The following is a 25,994-nucleotide window of genomic DNA, read 5'->3' as shown; positions in this document are numbered from 1 at the left end:
GGCTCCACTTGCCACAGTCTTTGGTTTGTTTCATAATGAAACACACAGCTTCACTGCAATTTGACATCACTGTTTATCGAATGCCTCCTGCCAGCGTGTACCGGTTAGTGTACAAGACAACTGGGGAAAATCAGTGACCGAAACAGCAAAGCAGCTCAGGCCCTGGGCCCCGTGGTGTCTACATCAGCAGGGGAGATGGTCCAGAGACGGCAGGTGTAGCGAGCAAGTGGGAGATAAGCTACAGGTGAGCGGGGCTCCAGAAAAAAGCAAAGTGTGGGCAGAGAGCCAAGTGACCGGTCAGGGTGGGCCTCACTGAGGAGTTGACCTCTGAGCAAAGACTTGCAGGAGGTGAGGGGGTGGGCCGTGCAGACAGTGGGGATGGTTCTGGAAGGTTCAGGAGCGGCACAGAGACCTGCGTGGTTGGGATGAAGTGCTCGAGGGGCAAAGTGGCAGGAGAAGAGGCCAGAGACCTGATCAGAGGAGCCACAGCCAGAGTGGGCTTGGGGCTCACATGTAGGTGGGAGCTTTGCTCCGAGGGGTGTGAGGACAGCCGCAGGGCAGGGGTACGTCTCACTCAGATTCTCAAATTGGGGAGATGCGGGGTGACGGGCAAACCTTAGGCGGAACCCAGCCGGCAGCGGGTGGTGAGAAGTGTTGGATGTGGGACAGAGTTGCGCTGTGCTTTACAGCCATACTGGCTGGGGGCGCGATGAGGAAAGTGGGGGTGTCGGGATAAAGCGAAGGGGGTTGGTGCAAACAGCTTGGAGGACAGAGTTGCCTCGGCTGACCGGGAAGGCCGGGGGCAGAGAAGCTCTCAGGAACGCATGGAGGAAGACGTCCCGCTACCTGCAGCTCTGACGTCCCGCTACCTGCAGCTCTGACGTCCCGCTACCTGCAGCTCTGACGTCCCGCTACCTGCAGCTCTGACGTTCTTTGGTCATTTTAAGTTGTGAGAGCTACATTTTTAGCCTTAGCCTTTTTGTTTTTCCATTTCCCACTCATTTCTGGAAACTAAAGGGGCAAAATGTGGTAAAGCAGAGGTGTATGCTGGGTGGGGGAAGATTCTGAGACCCTCGGCCAGCAGGGCAGCCCCATGGGCTGCATGGGAGCCCAGGCTGCTTTGGGGTGACACGTGTAATGCCCCCAAAATGGACTGCTCGGCGGTTGGGCGCAGGGAGCAGGGTCTCATCCCGGGGTCTGAGGGAGCTGTCCAGCCACGTGGGCCTGGGGGCAGAGACAGCTGAGACCTTCCTGTCACTGTGTCCACTCGGAATGGAATTGGGGACAGGGTCAGAAAAGATCATGCGGAGCCCCTCACCCAGTCCGTGCCCGCCCGAGCTGGACCCCAGGAGCTGGCTGAGCGCTCTAGGCCACCTTATGCCCCCATCCTTCCCTCCACATGTCCCTCCCAGAGGCGGCCATTCTGAGGAGGGAGGGCACCCTGGGTCCTGAGGACCTGCAGGCTCACATCAGCGTCTGCGGGACCGCGTGGGGCTCCTGGCAGGACAGCATCCCATCTGCTCTCCCTCCTCGCAGCCACGAGCTGGTTCTCCAGGGCAGTTTCCCCAGCTGCTGCTGGCCCTGCGCGCCCCTCACCTCACTCGGGAAAGGCCGGGTTCTCCACGCAGCTGGCGGCGCAGGGAGGCAGGTGTTAAGGGAGAGACTCGGGGGGATGCTGCGTACTGGCCGGGCGGTGACCTCCCGCACCTGGCACAGAGTAACGGAACAGTGAGGTCCAAGGGGGGGCCCACACGTGGAAAGATTTCCACAGAGCGGGTTGGGGCCACCAAGACAGCGTTCTACAAAACTGGGCCTTTTAACACATCTGAAGTCAATCCTCCCAGGTCTGGAGGCCTGAAGTCCGGCATCAGGGCCGAGCTCCCCCTGCAGCCTGCAGGGGAGGGTCCTTCCTGCCTCTTCCAGCTCTGGTGTCATCGGTGGCCTTGGCTTTTGGCCGCATCCGCCCAACCTCTGCCTTGCACCAGGCCTGGGTAGTTCTGTCTTCCTATGGCCATTTGTTATGGGGGCACCAGCCATCCCGGGTTAGGGGCCAGCCCACTCCACGATGACCTCATCTTAACTCATTGTGTCTGCAGCAGCCCGTGTTTTCCAAAGGAGGTCACATTCTGAGGCTCTGGGGTTAGGACTGCAACATCCTGTTCTGGGGGGACACACTTTAACCCGGGTAACAGCGGGATAGGGCGGTAGTGCTTCCCAAACGAGCCCATGCAGGGAGGTGCACAATAACAGAAGTGCTGATTGCATTTATCCGTGTGAAGAAATCGGACTCAGACCAAAGTCCAGCAACCAGTCCTCTGGCTGGTCAACCCAGGTGTCTGGAGTAAAGCCCAGGAGGACCCTGAGTCCCAAGCCCATACCTATGGGGGTAGGACCTGGACGAGTGACCAGGCCCTAACGAGGAACTGCCGCTCGTCACGGGATGGTCATGGGTGAGCTGCTGGAACCACCGTTCTCTCCATGTCTCCTCTGACACGTGGTCCAGCTCAGCCTCTGCTGGGAATGTCGAGGTTGGGATCTGGGCTACTCAGCCAGCCAGTCCACCGGCCCAATTTCTGGCTGCACCCTCACACCAGCCCACCGGCTGCAGCTCTGTCAGGAATGGGGGCTTCACCCTGCTCCTACCACTGAGTCTCCAGAAGCTGAGTGGTGTCCCTCCCTGGAGCCCCATTAGCCACAGAGGCAGAGGCGGGATTTGAACCCAGGGCCTCTGACTGTAGGCCTGCAAGCTTTTTTTAGGTAAAATTCACATAATATAAAATTAACCATTCCAAAGTGGACAATTCGGTGGCATTTAGGGCATTCACATCGCTGTGCAACCCTCACCATCGTCTAGTTCAAGACATTTCATCACCCCAAACCTTGTCCCTGCTACCGCCCTCTCCCCATCCCCCCTCCCCCATCCCGGCAACCGCTAACGTACTTTCTGTCTCTCCAGATTCACCTTTCCTGGACGTTTCGTATAAATGGAACCATACGCTACCATGCATCCAGCCCTTTCACGGAGCATCGGGTTTTCACTGTTCATCCATGTCGTGGTGTGTGTCGGCACCCCCTTTTTATGGCTGAATGACAGTCCCTTGCGTGCATGGGCCACATGTGTTTATCCGCTGACAGGCAGGCCTGAACTCTCAATCCCCGTTTGCTACTACAGTATCGCTCCTCCGGAATCGTCAAGGAGCAGGGCCCGCTTTCTGAGCACATGGAGAAAGCCGAGCCCACGGAAGGCGAAAGCCTCACAGCGACCTGTCACAAGCCTGGAGCCCGAAACCCAGGCAGACTCTTATTTTTCTTGTTTTAACTTAATGGAGCCGTCCGTGGACAATCTAGCCCTAAGATCTCTAGTTTTGCTTCTACCATGTCTCAGAAATCCCCAGGCGTTGGTTCTACCCAGACTTACAGAGTCAATCACCACGTCCACCATAGGAACTTCAGAAAATCGGGCGACCTCGCTGAGCATCTGAAGGGAGCCGAAAAGCCTGTGCAGGGAAGTCACGTGTCCTGCCCTCCACAAGGATGGGGGGTTTCCAGTGAGGGAAGTGAAACTGCCCGGAGCCACAAAGAGAGCTAAAATAAAGCCACTTTGGCCAGAAGAGTGCACATCTCACCAGTCTGGTCCTGGAGGGCAGGTGGCCCGGTTGGCTGAGAGCGAGGCCATAGCATCGCAGCTGCGATTAAAGGCCCACCGTGCGTCTGAGCCCGGCTGACCACTCACCGAACTCACTGCCTGTCTTATTCCTCCAGCCCCAATCGGGGTCTAGCCATGGCTGATGCAATAACTAAATGACATAAAACATCTTCGAGTCCTGGTCCGGGCTCAACAGTCAATGTGATGGCGATGCACACCCACCTGCTCGGAAAACAGAACTTAACTTCGGAGATTGCTAAGGGCGGTCCCACCTTTTCAAGCACGCAGACAGGAAGAAAAGTAACAGCTGAGCATCATGAAAGCACGGCTTTTAAAAACAAATTTCAAGGAGAAGAAAAGACACTTGCTACATGAAAAGACCACAGACGTTTGTTCCATACGACTGAGAACAAACACAGCAGCGCAGCCACCCGAAGCGGGGGAAGCTTCCACACCAGTGAAGGTTTTATCGGGTACATTTTTTTTCCAGGAAAAAGAATGAGTTCAAAAGGAGAGCCAGGGGCTTCCCTGGTGGCGCAGTGGTTGAGAGTCCGCCTGCCGATGCAGGGGACACGGGTTCGTGCCCAGGTCTGGGAAGATCCCACGTGCCGCGGAGCGGCTGGGCCCGTGAGCCATGGCCACTGAGCCTGCGCGTCCGGAGCCTGTGCTCTGCAACGGGAGAGGCCACAGCGGTGAGAGGCCCGTGTACCGCAAAAAAAAAAAAAAAGGAGAGCCAGGATGTAATAGGACTATACATACTCCAGGCCATCACCCTTGGATTCTTCGGAGGGTTCAAAACCACAAACCTTGAGCGGTAAGAAGGCCGAGATTGCAACAACATGCAAAGAACTGTCTTGTTTACCCACTTCCCAACTTTCTGCCTCTTCACCCGTGAGACAGAAGGATGACACAGGTCAACTTAGTCAAAGGGGGCAGGGTGCTCACTCTCTACTCTGGCGCTGCCTGAGAGGTTGTCCATGCCTTGTCTCACTTAAACCTCAAACAATGTAAGAAAGAAGTACTATTACTTCCCCCCGTCTTGCAGATGTGGAACTCAAGGCTTGGGGTGACCCCACCAGAGCTTCCTTCTGGAGCCTGGGCCACCAGCCCCTCTGCGTGCATGAGAGCCAGTGCAGTTCTACACTGGCTGCTGTTACCATTTTGGTGTAAATTTCTTCGATTCTCCAGCTATTTTATAGACACTATTACTACTGCTCGGGGCTGCTATTTATGAAGTTGTTTTTTTGGGGGTACACACTGATCTGAGTGCTTTACATATATCAGTTCATTTGTAGTAGGTACTATTATTCCCATTTTATAGAAAGTGAAACCGAGGCCCAGAGCGGGATAGGGTTTGCCCAAGTTCCTTCAGCTGGTATGCAGCGGGGCCCAGGTGGGAACTCAGGCAGTCTGACTCTCAAGCCCATGGTTTATACTGCTGCCATGAAATCCCCCTCCCATCTCCTTTCCCCCAGTTTTACTGACATATAACCTTGCATTAATTTCAGATGTATGACATAATGATTTGATATTTGTTTATATTGCAGTATGGTTGCCACAAAAAGTTCGGTTCTCATCCATGACCTCACATACCTACAATTTTTTTCTTGTCATAAGAACTTTTAAGATCTAATCTCTTAGCAAAATATACAATACAGTGTTATTAACTATGGTTCCCATGCTGTACATTGGACCCCGCAGGTCTTACTCACCTTATATCTGGGAGTTTGTACCTTTTGTCCACCTTCACCCATTTCCCCAACCCCCTACCCGTTTTCTGCAGCCCACGTTTTTCCATCAAGAATCCGAAAAAATCACTGAAGGTTTGGAGGTAACAGAACAGAGTTCAGAGAACGTGCAGGAAAAGCTTCAAGGCAGCTCCTACATTGGCCCAACACCCAGCCTGTCTTCCTGTGACGGGCTTCTCTCTCTCAAGATCGGAACCAGAGCCGCTGAGCCTCCAAACAGGAGGAAGAGGCTTCCGCAAAGTGGTCGTAAATGACACAACTTTTAAGAAATTACGGGTTAGCTCTGCAAAGAGTAAGGCAAAGTGAGCGGATTGAACCTGCCTCGGACAAAAAGCTCCTTTGTCATTCCACCACTAGATGGTGCTCTTAGCTAAGATTTTAGAGAGATTTCCAGTAAGGCGTTTTACCGCTCTGTTTAACTTGCATCAGGGAATTCTGAGATACACACATACGTGTACATATACACACATGTATAAGTATGCATATATATATATATATATATATATATATATATACACACATATATTTCAAAGCAAGTTTGCCCTTGGAAATCTAGTACGGTATCATATGAAAACCAAGCAGAAACTGACAGTGGTGGTGTGTGTCCTGTGGGATGGTGGAGACACTCCTGCGGTGTTGTCACCTTCCAGCTATTAAGTCTCCTGCAGCTTCCCAGGAGCCCCCATGGGAGGCACCAACAGTCCACGTGCATGTTCCGCTCCTCCCGCCTCCCTTGTCAATTCTCACTCTAGGAAAGCTGGACTGGAGTGTCCTGGTTCCTTCCGACCGGCTCTCTGGCCCCTTAGGGCCCTTGGCTTATCACGGTTGTTAGCTTTACACTCTCATGTGCAATTATTGATTGCTTCTCTGTGTCTGGAGGAGGTACTCACTGTCACTTGCCTGGAGCCCGGTGCAGTGGCCAGCACCTGCAGGTGTCAGCTGTGGGAATACAGGGTGGAGGTGCTTGGGACCTCTCCTTAGAGCATTGCCAGATAACTGCCATCCTCGTGAAAGCAAAATACATCCTAAGATGTATTTAGTGGTAAATAAACCACAAGAAGAGGGGTGGCAGAACGACCGGAAGTACACCATGGAGGTTCAGGGTACTGGTCAGACAAGTTCCATTGCTCTGCTAAGCCTCAGTTTCCTCGTGCAACGGCACCTCCTCTATTTGATAAGGCTTTGCACGCCGAGGGCTCAGCACAGCACCTGATAAAGGCTCAGGAAGTTTGCTCAGCCCTTGGTCATCTGGTCTCTGCCCAGCAGCACCCTTGGAAAGGACGGTGGGAAGAAAAAGAGCGGAGAGGTGATTTCTGATTCCCCCTAAGCCACCAACTTAGACATTTTGAAAGTTAATATTTGTGTGACCTTCCAGCCGCCAAGATTTCATTTGGTCGGAACACTGCAGATGAAGGGCTGGCCTCTTAAGGGGGGGTTGATTGGGGGGGATGTGGAAGGTCCAAATGACACGCCTTGGCTAAACTCACCTGCGATGGGATTCTAGATTCTTTCCCTGTGTACATGTCAATCAGGTAGTATTACTTTTTGTTTTTTGTTTTTTTGCGGTACGCGGGCCTCTCACTGCTGTGGCCTCTCCCGTTGCGGAGCACAGGATCCGGACGCGCAGGCTCAGCGGCCATGGGCTCACGGGCCCAGCCGCTCCGCGGCATGTGGGATCTTCCCGGACCGGGGCACTGAACCCGTGTCCCCTGCATCGGCAGGGTGGACTCTCAACCACTGCGCCACCAGGGAAGCCCATCAGGTAGTATTTCTGATTCTTTCCTGCTTCCAGGCCTGGGGTGACTGGTCATTCCTGCATTCCCCATTCTGACCCCTAGTTACCTGGCCGCCCCCTCCTATCCAGGAGCCTCTGGAGTTCTTTAAGTCTAAAGCCCCTTCACCCTGCAGCCTGCCTTTGGATTTTCCAGGTAGATTTGGGGGGAGGGAGTTCTCACGGTGCTCCTTCAGGGAGCCCCCATTTTGTCAATTTAATTGAGCTTCTGCAGATTCCTGGTTTCCCAGAGTCTGTGTCGCTGCCTCTCAAATCTGTGAGCCCCTGAACGCTGCTCTTTGGCAAGGAGGTTCCCCTTGGGATAAAATGAGAATTTCTGAGCCCAGGAATGAGTTCAGATGTGGCCTCAGCGCTTCCCTCTTCTCTGAGATCGCACTCATGAAGCCTGGGATTCAGGACCTCAGGCCCTCTAGCTCCCCGCAGGAGAGGTGGTTCTGATCATCTTAATACTTCTCAAGTCCCCAGGGTGAGCAGACCATGAGGGCGCCTACCCACCTCGGGGCTGGGCGCCCGCCAGCGAAGCAAGCATGCCTTCTTTGAGCCCCAAAGGCGCCCCAAATACCATCCATCCTTTTGCTGTGACCCCAGGTCGGCCCTGCTGCACCGCCCGCTCCCACACGAGCAGCGGGGTCCCAGTGCGCGCTCGGGGCCACCGCGGGAGGGGGGGCGAGGGCGACGAGAGAGCTAGCTAGGAGGGCAAGGAGCCCAGCGTTCCACGTGCGCGGGGCGGAGCTGGGATCCCCCGGAACCACGTGGGACCCGGACCGCCAGCCATGCTCCGCGGGACACCGCGAGCTCCACGTGCGCGGGGCGGGGCCGGCCGGTGCCTCTCAACAGAGGCGGGGACCGAACCCCAGCCAGGCGAGTAAACGGCGGCGGGCAGGGCAGGGCGGGCGGCGCGTGCAGGGGGCGGGGCTTGGAGGGCGGGGCCGGCGGCGGCGTATAAAAGGCGCAGCGCGGAGCCGGTTAACGTAGCGGCCACGCCGGCAAAGCGGGTTCTCTCCGTTGGGAGGCGAGCGCGCCGTGTCCGGCCCTGTCCGGCCCTGTCCGGCCCTGTCCTACGCGGCCGGCCCGGCAGCATGGCGGGCTCGGGCCCGAAGCGGCGCGCGGCTGCGGCCCCCCGCGGCGGCCGAGGAGGAGGAGCGGCAGGCGCGGGAGCGGATGCTGGCGGCGCAGCGCGCGGATTGCGCGGAGGGCAAGGGTGTGACCCTGAAGCGCAACATCACGCCTGCTCAATGGCGTGGCCATCATCGTGGGCACCATCATCGGCTCGGGCATCTTCGTGACACCCACCGGCGTGCTCAAGGAGGCGGGCTCGCCGGGGCTGGCGCTGGTGGTTTGGGCCGTGTGCGGCGTGTTCTCCATCGTGGGCGCGCTTTGCTACGCAGAGCTCGGCACCACCATCACCAAGTCGGGCGGCGACTACGCCTACATGCTCGAGGTCTACGGCTCGCTGCCCGCCTTTCTCAAGCTCTGGATCGAGCTGCTCATCATCCGGCCCTCCTCGCAGTACATCGTGGCGCTCGTCTTCGCCACGTACTTGCTCAAGCCGCTCTTCCCCACCTGCCCGGTGCCCGAGGAGGCCGCCAAGCTCGTGGCCTGCCTCTGCGTGCGTGAGTATCGGCCCCGGGACCCCGGCGGGCTGGCGGGTGGGGGGCGCCGAGCTGAGGCCGCCGCGCGCCCGCGTCCCGGCCCCTTCCCGCACTCCTGGACCATGCCCACATTCCGCGGCCCCGGGCCGACCCCGCAGTTTTAGACTGAGGACACTAGCCCCAGAACCCACGTGCGTTTCATTCATTCGTTTCCTCACCGCCTTGGGAATTCTGCAGACAGCAAGCAGGGTCTCCGCCCTGAGCCTCAAGCCGGAACTAACCTTTCCACTTAGTCCATACAGAGCTCTTGGAGGTGAAGCAATATCCTTACTTTCTTGCAAGGCACCCACGTGGAGTGCTTGAAAAGCCAACTACCTGTCTGCTTGAGTTCCCAAATGAAACTCCCTTTTTCAAGAGAGAAATCGTAGTTTAAAAAGAAAAATACCAAAAAAAAAAAACCCACACCTCATTCAAACCAGCTAATCAGGAAGGGCTGACTCATACAAAACCAAATAGTAATAAGATTCTGTGTGGGCAGTGAATGAGTTGCTCGTGTAGGCAGCAGTGTTGAGTCCCCTGAAGGTTGCCTAGTGAGTCGTAAAAGAGAGGTGCTTGGCTGAAACTTAAATGTGTGCGGGGTGGCTTTGGGGTCCCAAGCTGTGCTGAAATACAGCCATTGGGTACAGTCCAAATGTTGGTGGATAAGGCCCCAGTATGTTGGTGGAGGAGGTCCTGGTACGTTGGTGGGCTGTTTTCTGGTGGGATTTCAGGAAAAAATAAAATTCACTTGTACCAAAAGCCACGCAATTTTCTTTGCTTTGTGGCTGCTGCAGTTTTCCGCCTACCCCTTGGCGAACGTCTAAGGAGGCTTGCAAGACGGAAGTGTCCTGCTTTCAGAGCTGCCACCTGATTTGAGGCTCTGTCTGCACCTTGACGGTACACAGAAGTGCAGAGCTAACAGGGCTGGTTTGTGGTTTCTGTCCGAGCCCCAAGACTCAGGGGACTGTGCCATCCCTTGGAGCCGCTTCTGACTAGCAGTACATGCCGATGCTGTTGGGATTCTGAGCCTGGGGACCAGCTTCCCGCATAAGCTCACTGCGGGGTGGTGGTAGTGTTGAGGGGCTTTCAGAACTCTGAGGCACGTTCTGGGAAGTGGTGACCCCAGGAGACCTGACACTCTGACAGAGCAACTACGCTGTGGGGGGGGTGGGGGAGCGTTTTGCCTTTTGGGGGAGTCTCAGCGATGAGGATCTCGGCTTATAAAAACTTTTGGTCCAAATCTAGGAATAGTCACAGCAACAGTCGATCTGCCTGAGGACGGGGGAACCTGTGGCTTCTGGTGGGCTTCTCAGACGGTGCTTTGGGCTGAGTAAGGAAAAGCCCCAATTAAAGAATTTTAATTGTGCGATTTTCATCATTGTTAGGTCTTATTTAATGTTTCGGCCCAGGACGTAATGACGTGATACTGCCTTTAAAGGGCCCACTTTCTAGTCTTGGAAAATGGATCCCTTACTTTCTTAAACTTTTAGGTTTAAGCAGGTAAAGGCTCGGGGTGGATTCTGAAGGGGCTGTGGCGGTACACCCTCACCAAGACTCCAGTCACCAGCGTGGAGGGTCTTGTGAACAGCACCCCTTTGGGTGTGAGCTAGGGTGTTTGTTGCTTTTTCTGATGGAAAGGAGGTCTTCAGTAACAAAAAGGGATACGTTGTCTGCAGGAGTGAGCGCTAGTCTAGAGCCTGCTGTGTCTAGAGGGGGACGTGGGCCTGTGCGAGGCTGGCGGAACTCGGAGCCGCTGGCCCGGGCTGCTCTCACGGGCACAGAGAAAGGTTATGGCCATGCAGGGAGGGGGCCTGCTCTTCGGGGTGTCTGAGAAGGCAGCAAAAAGCCACAGAAAGTTTTTGAGTGTTGTTCGATTATTGCACACAGGCTGGGTTCTGGAACTTCTCCTCGAGAGGAGAAAGGGCCCTCTGCATCGCATGCTTCCTGAGCCCCTCCCCGCAGGGGGCACGTGCACCCCTGGCCCAGCAGCCCGTGCCGGTGCTTCATAAACGGCCCCGGGGCCTGATCTTTGAACAGTGTATCCGGGGTCCGGGAGCCACGCTCTCCTCGGCTTTGCTAGTTGACTGTTCCTGCCCCCGGTCTCGCCCCAGGACAGCTCCTTTCTGCTCGTTGTGACTCAGTTTGGCTTTGGTGCTTAGAATGATCCCACAGACAGTGTAAACGGGGGGAGGGGACGAGCCCCTTTTCTGGTAGGTCTGACGAAATGGGGCCCTCTCATGGTGTGGCCCTGGTGTTTCCATGTTTTTAACGAGTCACGAAGGTGAGAGAGGGACACGAGCTCCGTAACTCTTTGCCGATGGCCCCCCGGGAGTTTGGTTTGCACGGGTTATTTATCACTTAGCGAAAACTTGGTAGCGTTGCTTTGAGATTCAGGTGACACTGGGTTTTATCTTTGCGACAGAAGTCACTCGGGAGAGGTGAGGTTCTCGCCTGGCGGGGTTTTCGTCTGCAATTTCTCTAGCCTTCCTGGCCGCCTCTCTCTGTGATGGGTCCAGTGGGATCTGGAGAGGCTGGACGAGGCATACACAGAGAGGAGCTGCCCGGGGCAGGTACCTGGGAGCCATTGTGGTTCAGAAACAGCTGCGACCTAACTTGAGTCCTTTATCTCATGGAGAAGCTCCTGAGAGAAGGCGTCTGAACAGGCTCCCATCTCCCTCTGCTGGATGGGGCCCTGTCTGAGTTGTGGTCACTCCTGCCCAGGACACGTAGGTGTCAGGGAAGCGGCTGCAGACCCGGTCGCCCGCCCTGCTCCCTCTCCCACTGGGGAGGACGGCCACTCAGACCCCCTAGTTGTCATGTACATCATCCATCCATCTTGTAGAGCCTGGCAGGTCTGCTGGTGGCCAAGAGGGGGACTCTGCATCCCCTTCCAGCTTGGTGGCCCTTGGTGTGGCCTGGAAAGCACTTCTTTCCTGCCTTCTCACAGGGGACAGACCGGGTTGCCAAGGCTCCCCTAGAGTGAGCTGCCCCCGCCCCCCGCCGCCACTGTCACCCTTACTCGGGCAAACCTGCGTGGAGTGGGGGCAGGGGGTCCTCAGCTGTTGTTCCTCTAGGGACCTGTGACCTGAGATATTTTCCACTGGTGTCAGGTAAAGAGTCTGCGTTCTGCACGTGGACAGACCCGGGTTATGATCTGAGAAATTCGCGGGACCTCCTAGCCTCCGTTTCCGCATCTGTGACATGGGGGTTCGTGGTGGGTGTTTGTGAGGAGCCTCGGCCACTGCGTGTCTAACGAGCATGGCACCCGGGGACCCTGGTCACACGGTGCCTGTGATTGTTCTCAGCAGTGCCCTCCTTCTGGCGTTCGCCCTTGACCTCTTGAGCCGCCCTGCAAACTGCTCTCCTCCCCTCTATTAGCGGAAAGAAGGAAGGAGAGCGTTGGAGAGGAAGACGGAGGCCAGCGTCTCCCTGTCAGGAGCCGAGCTGAGCTGCCCATCGCACAGGCGGCACCGCAGCCCTGCCGGGGGTTGGGGGGAGGGGCCTGCCCAGGGCTGGGGCACAGCTGTCCCCCGCAGGGGAGGGTGCAGATGAGGCAGGGGTTTGGTGGCTGGGGGTGAGCCGTGGCCAGCTGGCTCCAGGCTAAGTTGGTCGTTGGGGTCATGAGCCGAAGGGGGTAGGGGGGTGGCAGCACACCCTCTCCCCCAGGCTTCCTGGCGTGTCCACCGCTGTGTCCCCGGGCCTCAAACCAGGCCTGTCACAGCGAGGTCGGCGCACAGCCCGAGGCCGGCTCAGGGTGTCTGGACGCCTGCCAGCCGCCCGGCCTGAACCCCTCGCCACGTGAAGCAGAGGCTTCTGGGTGTTTCCAAGGAGCTGGCAACCCCAGAATCGCGAGCTGTGAGCTGAGTGTAGACGATAGCATGGTAATTAGCCCTGAAATCCGACTTCCTGGGCCAGACTTGAAAGCGCTCCGGCTCGAGTCACGGGGTGTGGCGGGTACTTCACAGAGCGCATGACTGAGGGAGGGCGTTTCTGACCCTTTTCCTCTGGGTCACGGACCCCTTTGATGATCCCATGGAATGTGCAGACCCTGCTCAGAGGTGTCCACCCTGCTCGTTCACCCCAGACTCGCGGTGAGAGCTTCCCAGAGCCCCGGGGCCCCGTCCGGGTTGGGAGCCTCCCCCCGCCCCCCAAGAGCGGTGCCCCCGTCACGGCATAAACGGCCCAGCCTTTGAAATCAGTGTCATCACCCCCACTTTACAGCCAGGGAGACTGCGGCGCGGTGGGCGGGAGCCGGGGCTGTGGTGCCCTTCCCCTCCGGAGCCGCCTCTGTCATCCGGCGTGGGGACAGGGCCGTGTCTGTGCTGGGGGTATCAGGCGTCCGGGACAGTGTCGGTCGCCATGTCCAGGCGCCAGGTCGTCAGGAGTACACACTAGTGGATCTGAGGTGTGTGTGTGTGTCCTGGGCTCTCCGGGAAGCACTGCCCCCGCACTGTGGGGAGTCGGACCCCTTATAGGAAACCATGTAGAAAAACCTCCATCTTCCTCTCAGAACTTTGCAGACAAGCTTCCAGGGCAGGGTGGCTGACAGCTGCCCCATGGGTTCCATCTACCCAGTGGCCACGGGCCCTGTCCCATGCTCACGCTGGCCTCCAGTTCCTGTCCCCTCCGGTGACTCACAGCAGGTGCCGGGGACCGGGGGGCACGTGATTCCACACCCCCAGTCAGTCAGGGTAACCTTCCTGGGCCCTTGTCTGGATTACTGGCTGGGGGAGCTGCCCAGAGCACGCCTGTCCCCACCAACGGGCCTTGTCCTGTCCTCTCCCCCCGGCAGGACCACTGCCCAGTCCAGCAGCTTCTTGGCTCGATGGTTGGGGTCCCCTGTACATCCTGGCAGGAGTTCCCCACCCAGCTCTTTCCTTAGTCCTGGCAGGATCCTGCATTCTTGCTTGGGAGTGTGGGTTGGCGGGGCAGCCGGAGGACACACACCCTTGCCTGTGTGTCCAGACCTGCCTTCAGGCAGGGGCGTCCTCCGGGCTGCGCCACCCTCCCCCAGTGGGATGCGCCTGCCCTGTGAAGCCTCCAGCCTGCTGCAGGGAACCCAATCTGCCCTCTGCGTCACCCTGACCTTGGCTGCTGGCTGGCAGCCTGATCGTCTGTGAGTCGCCCCGAGTGTAGCCAGTACAGAACCGAGGCCCCTGCCCAGAGACGTGGGCCCATGGCCCACCGTAACCCCGTGGCCCCCTAGCGCTTTGTCCCTGTCCACGTGAGCTGTCCAAGGCCGGTACAAGATTCAGCCCTCGGCATGGACGCTGGCTGCAGGGCTGTGTCCTCAGCTGGTCCCTTTCTAGGGCACCCTGTCAGCCTGAGTCAGCTGGCAGGCCCGCGAGGGCCCTGGCTCTGGCTCTCCGGCTGCGTGACCCGGGGCCTGGGTGCCGGGCCTCGCGGGGCCTGTGTTCCAGAGCCTGGGGCGCGGTGGGGTGATCGCGTTCTGCCCGCAGGGGGCGTGTGATTGGCCGGCCCGTCACGGCAAGGGTCTGCTGTTGGAGGGACTGTCGAGGAACGCAGCACGACAGAGCAGGTGTGTCTGGCACAGCGGCAGGTGGAGGGGCCCTGGCTGGGCACCCCACACAGCAGCAACCACGTGTTACCAGCTGTGGTGTCAGACCCCTGCAGAGCTGAGGGAAAGGACAAGGCGGGGCTGGGGTGCGTGTGTCTGGGAGGGGCGTGGGGAGAGAAGTTGCCCCCAGGCGGCCTGTTCCAGGAGGGGCTGACAGCTCGGGCTGAGGGGCCGGGTTCGGGGGTCTGGGTGGGGAGGGAAGGTCACCAGAGTCCGGTTATGAGCACTTATTCCTGGGTCGGGGGGTTGGGGGGTCAGCTCACCTGCTGAGGCACAGAGGGTCGTCGAGGGTCCACGTCTGGCCTCCTCCCAGGTGACCAGGGATTGCCCTCTCGCTGTATGGGGAGGGACTCTCAGCCCGGGCTGTTGTCCAGGGTCGTAGGGTTCTGAAGTCAGCCTGCCAGGCGCCCCCTGCCCCCCAACCGCGACAGCCTGCTTCTGTGCCCCCCACGCAGCCGTCCCCTCCCCTCCACGGGTGTCAGTAGATGTGTGTTCGTGGTGGGTGGGGCCCTGTGGGACTTGCTCTGGTTGGTGGGTCTCTTCCCTGGCTGCACCTTGGACCATATGGTCGGAGGACTGATGCCCAGGCCCTCCCAGGCAGAGCCAGGTCTGTAATAGTGCATAGTGTGTGCTGGGGGAGCGGGGTGGGGAGCCTGTCACGGGCAGCTGGGGTTGAAGACCCCAGTCTAGTGGCCAGAACATGGGAGTGGGACTTAGGAGGCCTGGGCGTCCTCACCCCACTCCCCTGGCGACTGCTGTGTGACTTCCAGCACGTCGGACAACCTCTCTGAGCTCCACTGACCCCCAACTAGCAAATGAGGGGGCTGTGTGGATGCTGTAGTGTCCTCTCACCCTCAGGGGCTGCAGCAGGTTTGGGTGGGGGGGGGGGGGATTCCAGACCACAGAGGTGCGAGCCAGGGATGGAGACTAACCACGGACTCCCCTGTACACACAGCCTCAGCCGTCCTCAGCACGTCTTTACTCAGCAGGCGTGCCAGTCGGCGTGTCTGCATGTTAAAACGCACCCGTGGGGCCAGCAGCAGTATTCCTATTTAGCTGATGAGGAAACAGAGGCTCAGACCCACTGAGTAACCTGCCCAAGGTCACACAGCATGTTAGAAATCAGGGCCAACTTGGAGGGGGGCTCCCTCCTAAGGGCCTGGCTGTCCTTGAGGCTGGGGTTGGAGGCGGGGGGACCTTTGGGAACCTCTGTATTCTGCAGGGCTCTGCTTCAGAAGAACCAAAAAAAGTGAGACTTGAGGGGTTTCTGTTAACTTCAGGGCTCGGGTGTCAGCAGATCTCAGAGTGAACTGAATCTGCCTTTTTCTGGTATGTTTTGTTTATTATTATTTTTTTAATTTATCTATTTTTGTTTTGGGCTGTGTTTGGGTCTTCGTTGCGGTACACGAGCTTCTCATTGCGGTGGCTTCCCTCGTTGTGGAGCACGGGCTCCAGGTGCGCGGGCTTCAGAAATTGTGGCACGTGGGCTCAGTAGTTGTGGCTCGCGGGCTCTAGAGCGCAGCCTCAGTAGTTGTGGTACACGGGCTTAGCTGCTCCACGGCATGTGGGATCTTCCCAGACTAGGGATCAAACCCGTGTCCCCTGCCTTGGCAGGCAGACTCCCAACCACTGCTCCTCCAGGGAAGTCCTGGTGTGTTTTGAAATGAAGTGTCAGCCCTGTTCCTGATGCGCGCTGAGACCCCCACCACCAAGCAAGGGGAGCTCTGTGGCCAGGCATCACCCAGCCCCAGTTAAAAATGGAAAACGTGAAACACGTTCCAGGGCTGGTCGCATTTGAAAATGTGACTCGGCCTGTTAGCAATTCTTTTTGCAGGAAATCAGTGGCTCGACAAGGGTGGGGGTGTTGGAGGGGCATCGTCCCAACTGGACTGAGGTGTCGCGTCCTTTGGCTCCTGTGGCCGCTGCCTCTCTTGGCGGAGATCAGACACTGGAGTTGGAGCCCTTGGTCCCACCTGAGCAGCCCCTGCCCCTGAGAATTCCTTCATTTTCTTTCAGTTTTCCAGACTCTCCGGAGGTTCCGATCTGGAGTGGCCGGTGGTGGGGTCCTGGGTGGGTCAGGAGCCGGACTGTCACCCTGAGCGGGCTCTGTATTTGAGCACGCCTGGAAGCGAGGTCGGCCTTCTCAGGTGTTTGGGGTACAGCTGGGTCCTGTGCGTGCACTCTCTTAGAGCCAGTAAAGGTGAATTACACGTCGTGAAGTCACCCACTGGTTCTCCCTGAACTGTGAGAAATGCAGGTTCTCGGGCCTGCCCAGTCAGACGCTCTGGGTTGCGGGGACCTGTTTTACGAGGTCCTCAGGGATTCTGATATGCTCCAGGGTTGGGGGGAGACCTATCTGTTATTAGGAGGCAGCAGAGTTAGGGCAGGAGGGGAAGGTGCTGGGTTGTGGAGGCACAGGCCATCGTGGGGGCCGGGCCTGGGGTGGAGGGGGCTCTCGCCAAGCCCAGTGGATAACTGGGTGTCCAGGACCAGAGTGGAGGCCCTGGGTCCCCGTGTGCTGGGCGGTTTTGGACAGTAGAGTAAAGGCAGGACAAGAACGCCAGAGCGACTGGACGCTTTGTCGGTGGTCACCCCAGCTGCTGGCCACTCTCCCAGACGCCTGGGTCACTCAAGCCCAGGGTTTCCCTGGCCACAGTCGAGGAGCCTCGGCCCACCTGCAGCCGGGGCTCCGGGTCCAGGGGCCCCGCGGGTGCTGCTGTTCGGCGGGTAGAGGCTCCGGACGGCAGGTGGGCCGGCTGCCTGGGCCCAGGGCTCGCCCGGCCTCAGTCACAGTACTCAGCTTCTGCTGCTCTCCGGCCCCGTGACAGCTGCTGCCCCAAGAGACCAGGCTGGCCCGGCTTCCTACAGCATGCCCCGCCTGCCAGCCACTTCCGCTCCTGCCTCGGGGGCCGCCGGGGGCCTGCCGGCAGAGCTGCGGGTAAAACGGGGCTCCTCTGGCTGGCGGCTCGGCCCCTCCCACCTGTGTGGGGTGGCAGTTACCGCTGGGCCTCAGACTGGCTTTGCCTCAAGTATTGGCCCTTTTTCTTAAGCGTCGTGAAGCCACGTACAGAAAGCACCTTTTTCAGAGACTCATTTGAGGACGCCACTGGCGGCTTCGTAGGACTCACTTGGTAGTGAGGTTCTAGGCTCTGGAGCTCTGACCTGTGGACCCTGCATGAAACCCAAGTGATACCTGCACTCCCCTTTCCATCCTGGAGGGGGACGGTCCCTACAGACACTGGGCCGGGGACGAGGGAGGGTCCACGGCTGCGGCCCCATCAGAGACGTGGGGACAGTAGACGGGTGTTCTCATGAGTGGGCGGCCAGCCAGTCCCCAGGTGCTTTGCTTTCAGATGGTTCTCTTGGCGTCAGTCATGCCGTTGTCTGGTGTGTTTGTCCTCGAGTCAGCAGAGGGGGTGAGGGTGAGGGGACCCCCGGCAGTGCCGAGGACGCTGAACGATGGAGAGCACGCAGCAGGTGCTCATACTTGGCCCTCGTTGCCGGGTTTGTTGAAGATTTTGTTACTGGCGTACACGAAATCCAGGGGCAGCCCTGGTCACTGGGCCTGATAAATCCCATCAGGGTGTCACCCTCTGTCAGAGAGGGAAATGGATTTGGGTGTGTGGTTTCTTTGTTTTTTTTTAACTTAAAATTTTTTAATTTTATTTTCGAGTATAGTTGATTAACAACGTTGTGTTAGTGTCAGGTGCACAGCAAAGTGATTCGGTTATACATATACATATACACATATCTATTCATTTTCAAATTCTTTTCCCATTAGGTTGTTAACAGAATATTGAGCAGAGGGACTTTCCTGGTGGTCCAGTGGTTAAGACTCCGCGCTTCCACTGCAGGGGTGCGGGTTCGGGGAACGAAGATTTGGGTGTGTTTTTTGTAATTGTGTTTGTTTGGTGTTTAAAATGCATTTCAAGCTCTCCCTTGGGAGTGAGACAGCCAGTCGGCTGCGGCCTGTGCAGCATGTACCAGGGGGCTGGGAGGCTGGCCCTCAGTGGCTGACAGCTGACAGCAGCCTATGTGTGAAGAGTTATCACCAGGAGGTGGAACCCTGGGGCCTGGAGAGTGAGATAACCGGTCAGGCCGGGGTGAGAGGTCACGTCAGGCGAGGCTGGGCAGGAGCCTTTGGGAACCTGCTCAGATAAGCCGCCCTCCCAGAGACTGGTGGCACCCGTTCCCATTTGTACGCTGGTGGGCGGAGCAGTGGCAGCTCCTCGCCGGCCACCCTGTGCTCAGGGTCTGGGAGGGTCCCGGAGGCGCTACCCAAGGGGGGTCCTGAGAAATTAACAGATGGGGGGGCTGCCGTGCATCCCCGAGCCCGTGGGCCAGCCCCTGTCCTCGGCCCGGGTGGCCCCCTGGGCACGTGTGGCCCTTGCGGTCTGCAGACAGGACTCTGAACTCAAGCCACCTGGTCCGCCAGGCCGCAGCTGGAGTTGGCGCTCATGGCCCGGCTCTAAGTGTGACCAGCTGTCCCCAGGGCCATGGGGTGAGAGCAGCCCAGGAGGCCAGCCAAGGGGTTCTCCCTCCCCCACTGGGCAGCGCTTCCTGCTGTCTCGGGCACGAGGATGGGGTATGGGTGGAGCCCCTGGGGTGGGGAGCGGTGGGCCAGGATGTGAGTGCGAGTTCGTGGGTCCGTTGGCAGAGGAACGGTGACTTTGCAGAGGGTGGCGGGCCCTCCAGCACAGCCCCGGGGACCCCGGCTCATTTGCGAGGTTGAGCTGGGGTGCCCCTGCAGGCCAGCTAGGTGACTGTGTCACGGCGGGATGAGGGCAGGACAGGCACAGCCCTGAAGGGCGGGCTTCCCGCTTGGCCCGTGGCACCAGCCGCCAGGCCCCGCCTGCTCCCGCCTTCTGCACGCAGCCCCACTGCCGCTTCTCTCCGGAGGGCCGCTGGGCTCTATCTCCCCGGCCCCAGCTGTTGCGGGGTGCTTATCTGGGGGTGCTGGCACGGGGAACCCCGAGGGGGCCGGCTGCCAGCCGGGGTGCCCTCCCGCCAGTGTGCTGGCCTCACCCAGCAGCCCGCCCGCGGGTGCGCTGGGGTAGACTGTCATCCCCCTGCCACGCAGCGCAGGTGGGGGTACTGCCGGGAGTAGTGGTAGTGGCGGCAGCAGACCCTGTGTGACACCCGGAGCCTCTCGTGTCCCTGTCACCCCCCTCCATCCTGCGGGTGTGGAAGCTGAGGCTCTGAAGAGTCAGGCACCTTGTCCAGGTGACGGGGCCTAAAACCAGTGTAGCCGAGAGGCAAATCCAGCCTCCCAGACAGCCTCCCAGCGCTGCTTTCCTTAAGGCTAAGAGACACGGGTCCTAGTGAATCCCTCTGATTTACTTTAGATTCTGTTTCATTTCAGAGTTTTTAGAAAGGACACTAGGGAGGATAATAAAGTGTTTTGTTTACTCATCAGCTGAAGTCAGTGGACACTAAAGTTTCATCATATGTCTGAGTTCTTCTTTCTATAAAGGAAATGAATATTACAAGTCCACTTTGTTCTGGGATCCAGCCCATTCCCCTCCCTACCTGCAGACGGCCAGCCCGGCCTTGCCTGTCCACTCTGACACGGAGCTGAGCTCAAGGAAACAATACCCTCTGTCCACAGGGGCTCTGGACACCTGCCGGGTGGGCTCCGCTCTGCACAGGCAGGGTGGCACCCTGTGATCCTGAAGGGGAGGCCTTGCGTCGGTAGAGGAGGGGCCCTGGGCCTCGGTCTGTCCCGCCCCCAGTGACCACCGCAGGGGGATGGCCCTGGGGCTGGGGCTCTGGGCCAGCCACACCCCCTTCCTGGATCTTCCAGGTCCTTATCTGTGAGGTGGGGAGAGGTGCCCCTGCTCCCCTTGGGGTGCACACCCCAAATGGGGTGAGTCAAACCAGGTGAGTCGTGCAGCGGTAACAGTGAGGGCAGCCGGGCAGGGCTGGCGGCGGGAAGAGCCACCTCCCCGTGTGTGGCTTGGCCACGGCTCTCCCCGCTTCCTGCCTGGCGTGAATGGAGGAGTGTGATGCAATCTGTCAGCCTCTTGGCGCGTCCGGAAGGGAAGGCCTCAGGGCTGCCACATTCCCCATAACGTGCGACTGTCCTGGAAGAGCCCCCTCCCCGCCTTACTGTGCACAGGCTCCCTGGGGCCAGTGATGGGAAAGAACCTGGGTTGCCCTCCAAGGCCCCCTCACCCTGGGTCCCAGCCACGTGGCAGGTCGCACCAGCCTGGATGCCCAGGAGAAGGTAATTCTGCTGTTCAACCTCCGCCCCCGCCCCCGCCCCCGACCTGGCGGTGGGAGATCAGTCGGGCCTCAGAGATCTGGGTCTGCCCCTAGCACCGTGTACAGGGGTCCTCTCTGAGCCTCTGTTTCCTCTTCTGTGCTGGGAATGGCAGTGCTGATGTACTTAATACGGGACAGCTGTCTCTGCCTTGGTCCCGAGGGCCCGAACTGAGAGTGTGTCCACCCCAGAGCCACACGGCGGAGGTCACTGGTCCTGTTTGTCCCTTGCACACGTCGGCCCCCTCATCTGAGCCCGGGCTCAGCTCCTGCTGCCGGAGATGGCTTCAGTGCTGTGACATGGATACTTTGTCCCCCCGTTCTCACAGCCTCGTGTAAGCGCCACCACCCTGAGGCAGCTCATTTTACCACGAGCCTCTGACAGGTGCAGACTCGGCCCGGGTCCCCACGAGTGAGGGCCACTCCAGGTCCATTTGTGACAGCTCTTTGCCTTCATATCTGGTCTGGGAACATCTGAGGGTTTCAGTTTAGGGGTAGCAGCCAAAAGCAACTGGTTTTGAAAGTTTTCAGCCTGAACTTCCTGAGGGCGTAGCAAACAGTCGTGGTCAGCCACTGCATCGGCCAGGCTTAGGGCGGCAAAGAGAAAGTGACACAGCAGGCGGTATTTGGGTATCAGTTAATTTCTGGAAGCACTAAGCGTGGGTGGGGTGCAGTGTGGGCCCCCGGTCCTAACCAGAGCTCAGGGGGCCATTTCCTGTTTTTCTCACACCTGAACTGTCAGGTCTCATCTAGTTAAACAGCGTGGATTTATTTCGTTGTGGCCTTTCCCTCACGTTGTAAAAGTAAACGTAATTGATTTAGCTGGGGGAAGAAGCCACATGGCATCTGCCCGCCCAGGGAAGCCCGGTCCAGACTTTCTCACCCACCGCAGCCCTTGGGAAAAGCCGGTGTGTGCGGGGCATGGTGGACAGACGCCCTTCCCTTGGGTCCAGGCTGTGCTGGTTAATGTTTGACCGCCAGCCTGCCGAGAATAAAAGGCCCCATTTGCGCCCCAGCCATCTCCCTGGGTAGCTGGCGTCAGCAGTGGCGTGGGCACTGGAGCGCTGGCCTCATGGCGTGCGTGTTTCCACGTGCGACTCGGCCGACAGGTAGGAACCACCGAGTAGGAAGGCACGGGTGTTGAGTGTTGGTTTGTTGCCTTTGTTTTCATCTAATTTTGTTCTGTGGTGAGTTTGCAGAGGGGCTGCTGGCGAGGTCCCTGAAGACTGAGCGCTGCCTCCACCTCTGCTCAGCACTTGGAGGGTCACCCTGGGGTCCCAGGTGGGGCCTGCGTGTGTCGGCACATTTGGGGAGCCTGGCTTAGCTGCCCGCCCCCCGTGTCTCCTCTCCCTCCCCGTGGTGGTGACTGGCATGGAGTCTGGGTCTTTAGTATCTGCTGTGACACCAGCCGCAGAGTTCGTGCTCGTTTGCTATTCTCACCACTGGGAGCCTGGGCTGTGCATCTCCTTCAGCCCCCGTGGACCCCCCCCCCCCCCCACCGGGACTTGTCAGGCTGATGCCGCACCCCTTGTGCCCCTGTGGGATCCTACGAGGACCCTCTGAAGAGAGGGTTCCCACCTTGAGAAGTTTGGGTGCCTGTGGGAGAGCCTGACACTTGTGCTGAAGTGTCAGGTGGGAGCAGAAAGGTGACTGAGCACCCCGCCCCCCCCCCCCGCCCCGAGATGGCAGTGTGGGCGTTCAGCCTGCTCTGAGCACAGCGCTCTCCTCGAGGGCTCCTGCAGGAGGGACTCAGGTGGCGGTGACGTGTTGAAATTCATTCATTAGGACAAAAAGACCTTTTTGGCAGCCTGGGGGGCACCTGGGCTCACAGCTGTCTCTCAGCCTGTGACCTCAGGGCTGGGGTTCTCCCCACCGGCCCCTCTGCCCGCGTTTCCGCGGGACTCACTCGCTGCCCCTGTCTCCACAGTACTGCTCACGGCCGTCAACTGTTACAGCGTGAAGGCCGCCACCCGCGTCCAGGACGCCTTCGCCGCGGCCAAACTCCTGGCGCTGGCCTTGATCATCCTGCTCGGCTTCATCCAGATCGGGAAGGGTGAGTGCAGCCCCTGGGGTCTCCCAGCTGTCCTGTGAGGCCCTGCTGAGCCTGGGGGCATGTGGGGGGAGGGGGAGGGGCCCCGTCTCTGAGCGCCCGGCCCCAAATCCACCGCCTTAGCTAACGGGTGTCACTGGAGTCGGCGCGTCACGCGGTCCCGGGAGAAGCACTGACACTGAGTTAGGTGGGCTGCACGTCACCTGGTGGGTCGTCCGTCCCAGAGCAGCAGGAGAAACAGGTCCGCCACGCAGAGGCCGCTGTCCTGCCCACACAGGGTGGGCCTGGTGGTGACCGGGGTGGGCGGTGGTTCGTGGGGAGAGCTTGGCGACGCGCCTCCTGCATTAGCAGCACGGCCGAGAGGCGCTATTGCCGGTGCCGCTGGATCTTCCACACGGGAACGTGCCCCCAGCCCCCAGCAGGGTCCCCGTGCCCTGTGGATGGCTGCCCGCCATGCCGACCCCTCCCACGATGGGCGCCGATGCAGTGGCGTTTGGTGGCAGTGTGTCTTCCCGCTGGGCCGCGTTCTTGTGAATGGGCCGCGAAGTTTATGCTGTGGGCAGGTGGAGTCTCCCCGTTTCTGGCTACTGAGAGGGATGCTGTCGGGAACATTCTCGAGGGTGTCTCTTGGTGAACGGAGGTACTGGCTTCTCCAGGATGGCTGGATGGCAGGCCCACGCCAGCCTTGTGCGTGGCTGCCACAGATCTGTGGTCTCGTAGGGGCTGAGGTCACCGTGACGACACAGAGCAGCACCGCCCCCACCCCCGTAGCCCCGTGTGTCGGGGAGCGGGGAGAGCAGCCTCTGTGTCCCCTGGCTTCCTGGGATCTCAGGTTCCAGCATCTTCCTAAAGACAAGACTTTGTCTGGAGGACCCCGGCCGGGCTGGGTTCCAGGTACCAGGAGTGCTGACGGGGGCACTAAGGGAGCTGAGGGACTCCCTGCCACTCAGAGCTTATGGGTGGAAACCAGTGGGTAGGAGGAAAAATCCATCCTGCGCCCACCAGACGGTCTAGCTGGGGAGCACGTTCAGTGTCATTTGAAGAGGACTTGCTGGTGAAGGTTTTGCTTGGCTGGTGTGATTAGATACAGGCTGATGAAGAATGTAGGGGGGCCGGAGTTTTGTAAAAACAAATTTCAGCAGGGATAGCAAAGCGCCTTTGTTCAGCTTGAATACATAACGTGTTTATAATTCTACTGCCATCGAAAACGTCCTCCCCCCGAAGCCATTCCTTTCTGAACCTGGGAGGCAGTGCAGTGTCTGCAAAATTCCTGTCCGCTGGTTTCCCTCCCAGATGGATGCCCTCCCTTGTAGAGGACACTTTGTGAAAACAACCCTTTCCCCACGAGAGTCGCCTGACTTACCCCTTGGGCGGCTGCCCCAAGGATCCCATGCTGAATGTTGGCGGAAGGGCCAGGGCCCCTCGGGCAGGGGCTCAGCGTGATGGTGCCCAGATTGGCTGTGAGCCACGGTGCATCTGGAGGACATGACCCGCATCTCGCAGACCCGCCCACGTGCCGTCTCTGCCCTTTACCAGTGCCTGGCCCCGCCTGGCCTGCCTGGTGCCCAGAGGGGGGCCTGGGGGCTGCAGAAGGGGCTGGGGCGTGGAGCCTGGCAGGTCCAGGTTCCAGGCCTCTGTTCCAGGCCTCGTCCTCGTCGCAGTCCTGCCCGCCTTCCTGTCCTCCCTCACCAGAAGTTTCTGAGGCCCCGGGTGTGGCTCTGTGCTGAGACCCAGTTGAGGACTCGGCCCTGCCATCCGGGGCTCGCGCTGTGTCTGGTGTGCGGACATCAAACATGTGCACAGGAGACTCGCAGACGGGCAGGCAGGGCTCGGCCCCGATCAGGAAGGCCCTTCTGAGGGCCAGAGGGACGGCTGGATGAAGGCTCAGAGTTGGTGTGGCCGGGGCTGGCTCTGCAGGGCCCGGGAGGGGCTCAGGTGGCCCGGAGGCCGGGGGAGGCACGCATGCGGGGCCTGGCACCACGCGAGGCCTCTGGATTCCCCCCAGCCTTCTCAGGAGGGGGGCACTGAAATCAGGCCGGCATTTCAGAGCCCGGTGGCCATGAAGTGTGGGTGGCGGAGGCTTGGCCAGGGGCGGCCGCAGAGAGAAGCAGGCCAGGCACGTGGTGTGGAGGGGGCGCCCCGAGGACCAGGGCTGAGTGACAGCGGTGGGCCGAGGGCACTCCGTGCCCGCTTTGACTTCTCCCTGTCGGCCCTTTACCTACAACACCCAGCAGGCCCACGGCCCAAGGCCAGGCCATTCTGAGACTGGAGGGTGGGAGTGGGGAAGGCTCGTCCCTTGAGCCCCAGCCCCTCCTAGAGGACACGCAATGGGACCGTTGTGGTTTTGCTCGGCTGTGTCCTCTGGTGGGCGGGCCCCCGGCATCTCCTGGAGCAGTTGGAGCAGCTGGTGTCAGCCTGCAGGTTAAGGGTGCCCCCTGGGGGAGCTCACGGGAGGGGGAACCGACAGGCCCGGCCCTGGCCCCTGGCCTCCATGGCAGTTCCTGCGAGATCACCTGGCGCTGAGACGTAGGCCCCCGTGTCCAGGAGAGCTGGGCGTGGAGGCTCCTGGCCCCTGTGCTGATCATGTGTGTCCGGGCACTGCCATGGAGTGACCTAGGGCAGGGGTGGCAGGGGTCCACCTGGGCCGAAGGGGATCCTGGCAGTGGGGAGGCCCCGATGGAGCTGTGAAGGCCATCGTGCCCGCAGGGCTGGGACTCGGCTGGCAGTCACTTGACAGTGTGTGTTTTAGTTCTTAGGTTAGTGGGCCCCCAGGCCATAGAGCAGTGGTGGCCCGACCCTGCCCGGCTTGTAGCAGGGTCGGGGTCCAGTCGTGACCCCACAAGGCCTGTGACGATGGGCACTGTGTGCGGGGACGAGAGCTCCCTCGAGGGACGGCCCACCCTGCGTCCTGTCCCAGGGTGGTGTCCGGAGCTGGTGGGGAAGGCCCTGGGCAGCCCAGCCAGTGGCCAGAGCACTGGGGGGCAGGGAGGAGACCCTCGTCCTGGGAGGGTCTGGGTCTCAGCAGGGCCTTCGCTTGCTAGAGCCTCGGTGTCCTCACGTGTGAAGTGGCCACAGTAGCCACAGTGGCCCCAGGCCTTGGTGCCGCCTGAAACTGTCTTCAGGTTGTGGGCAGGCAGCTCGGGCGGCCTGTGAGCCCGGCTGTTGTCCTCACAGGGAGGGGAGACATTTCGGGGGCTCCCGGGCTCGGCCTCCCCTAGTGCAGGACTTAGGGGCCCTGTGATGGAGGCCGTCTCAGAGGGGCTCAGGGTCATGCTGGGACCGCAGGGT

General features: G+C 59.6%; 1 protein-coding gene across 1 annotated transcript in view; it reads left to right on the top strand.

The window, feature by feature from the left end:
- Positions 1-8,250: 8,250 nt before the first annotated feature.
- Positions 8,251-25,994, top strand: part of SLC7A5 (solute carrier family 7 member 5) — a 33,020-nt gene continuing 15,276 nt past the window's right edge. The window contains 4 exon segments of the mRNA XM_032613472.1: positions 8,251-8,313; positions 8,315-8,413; positions 8,415-8,799; positions 22,584-22,709. Of these exon segments, the coding sequence (XP_032469363.1) occupies positions 8,266-8,313; positions 8,315-8,413; positions 8,415-8,799; positions 22,584-22,709 (658 nt within the window). The 5' untranslated portion in view covers positions 8,251-8,265.

This window comes from Phocoena sinus, chromosome 19 (genome assembly GCF_008692025.1).
Source record: "Phocoena sinus isolate mPhoSin1 chromosome 19, mPhoSin1.pri, whole genome shotgun sequence".
Classification (NCBI taxonomy): Eukaryota; Metazoa; Chordata; class Mammalia; order Artiodactyla; family Phocoenidae; genus Phocoena; species Phocoena sinus.
Note: the sequence above shows the minus strand (reverse complement) of the source record. Positions and strands in the feature narration are given on the sequence as shown.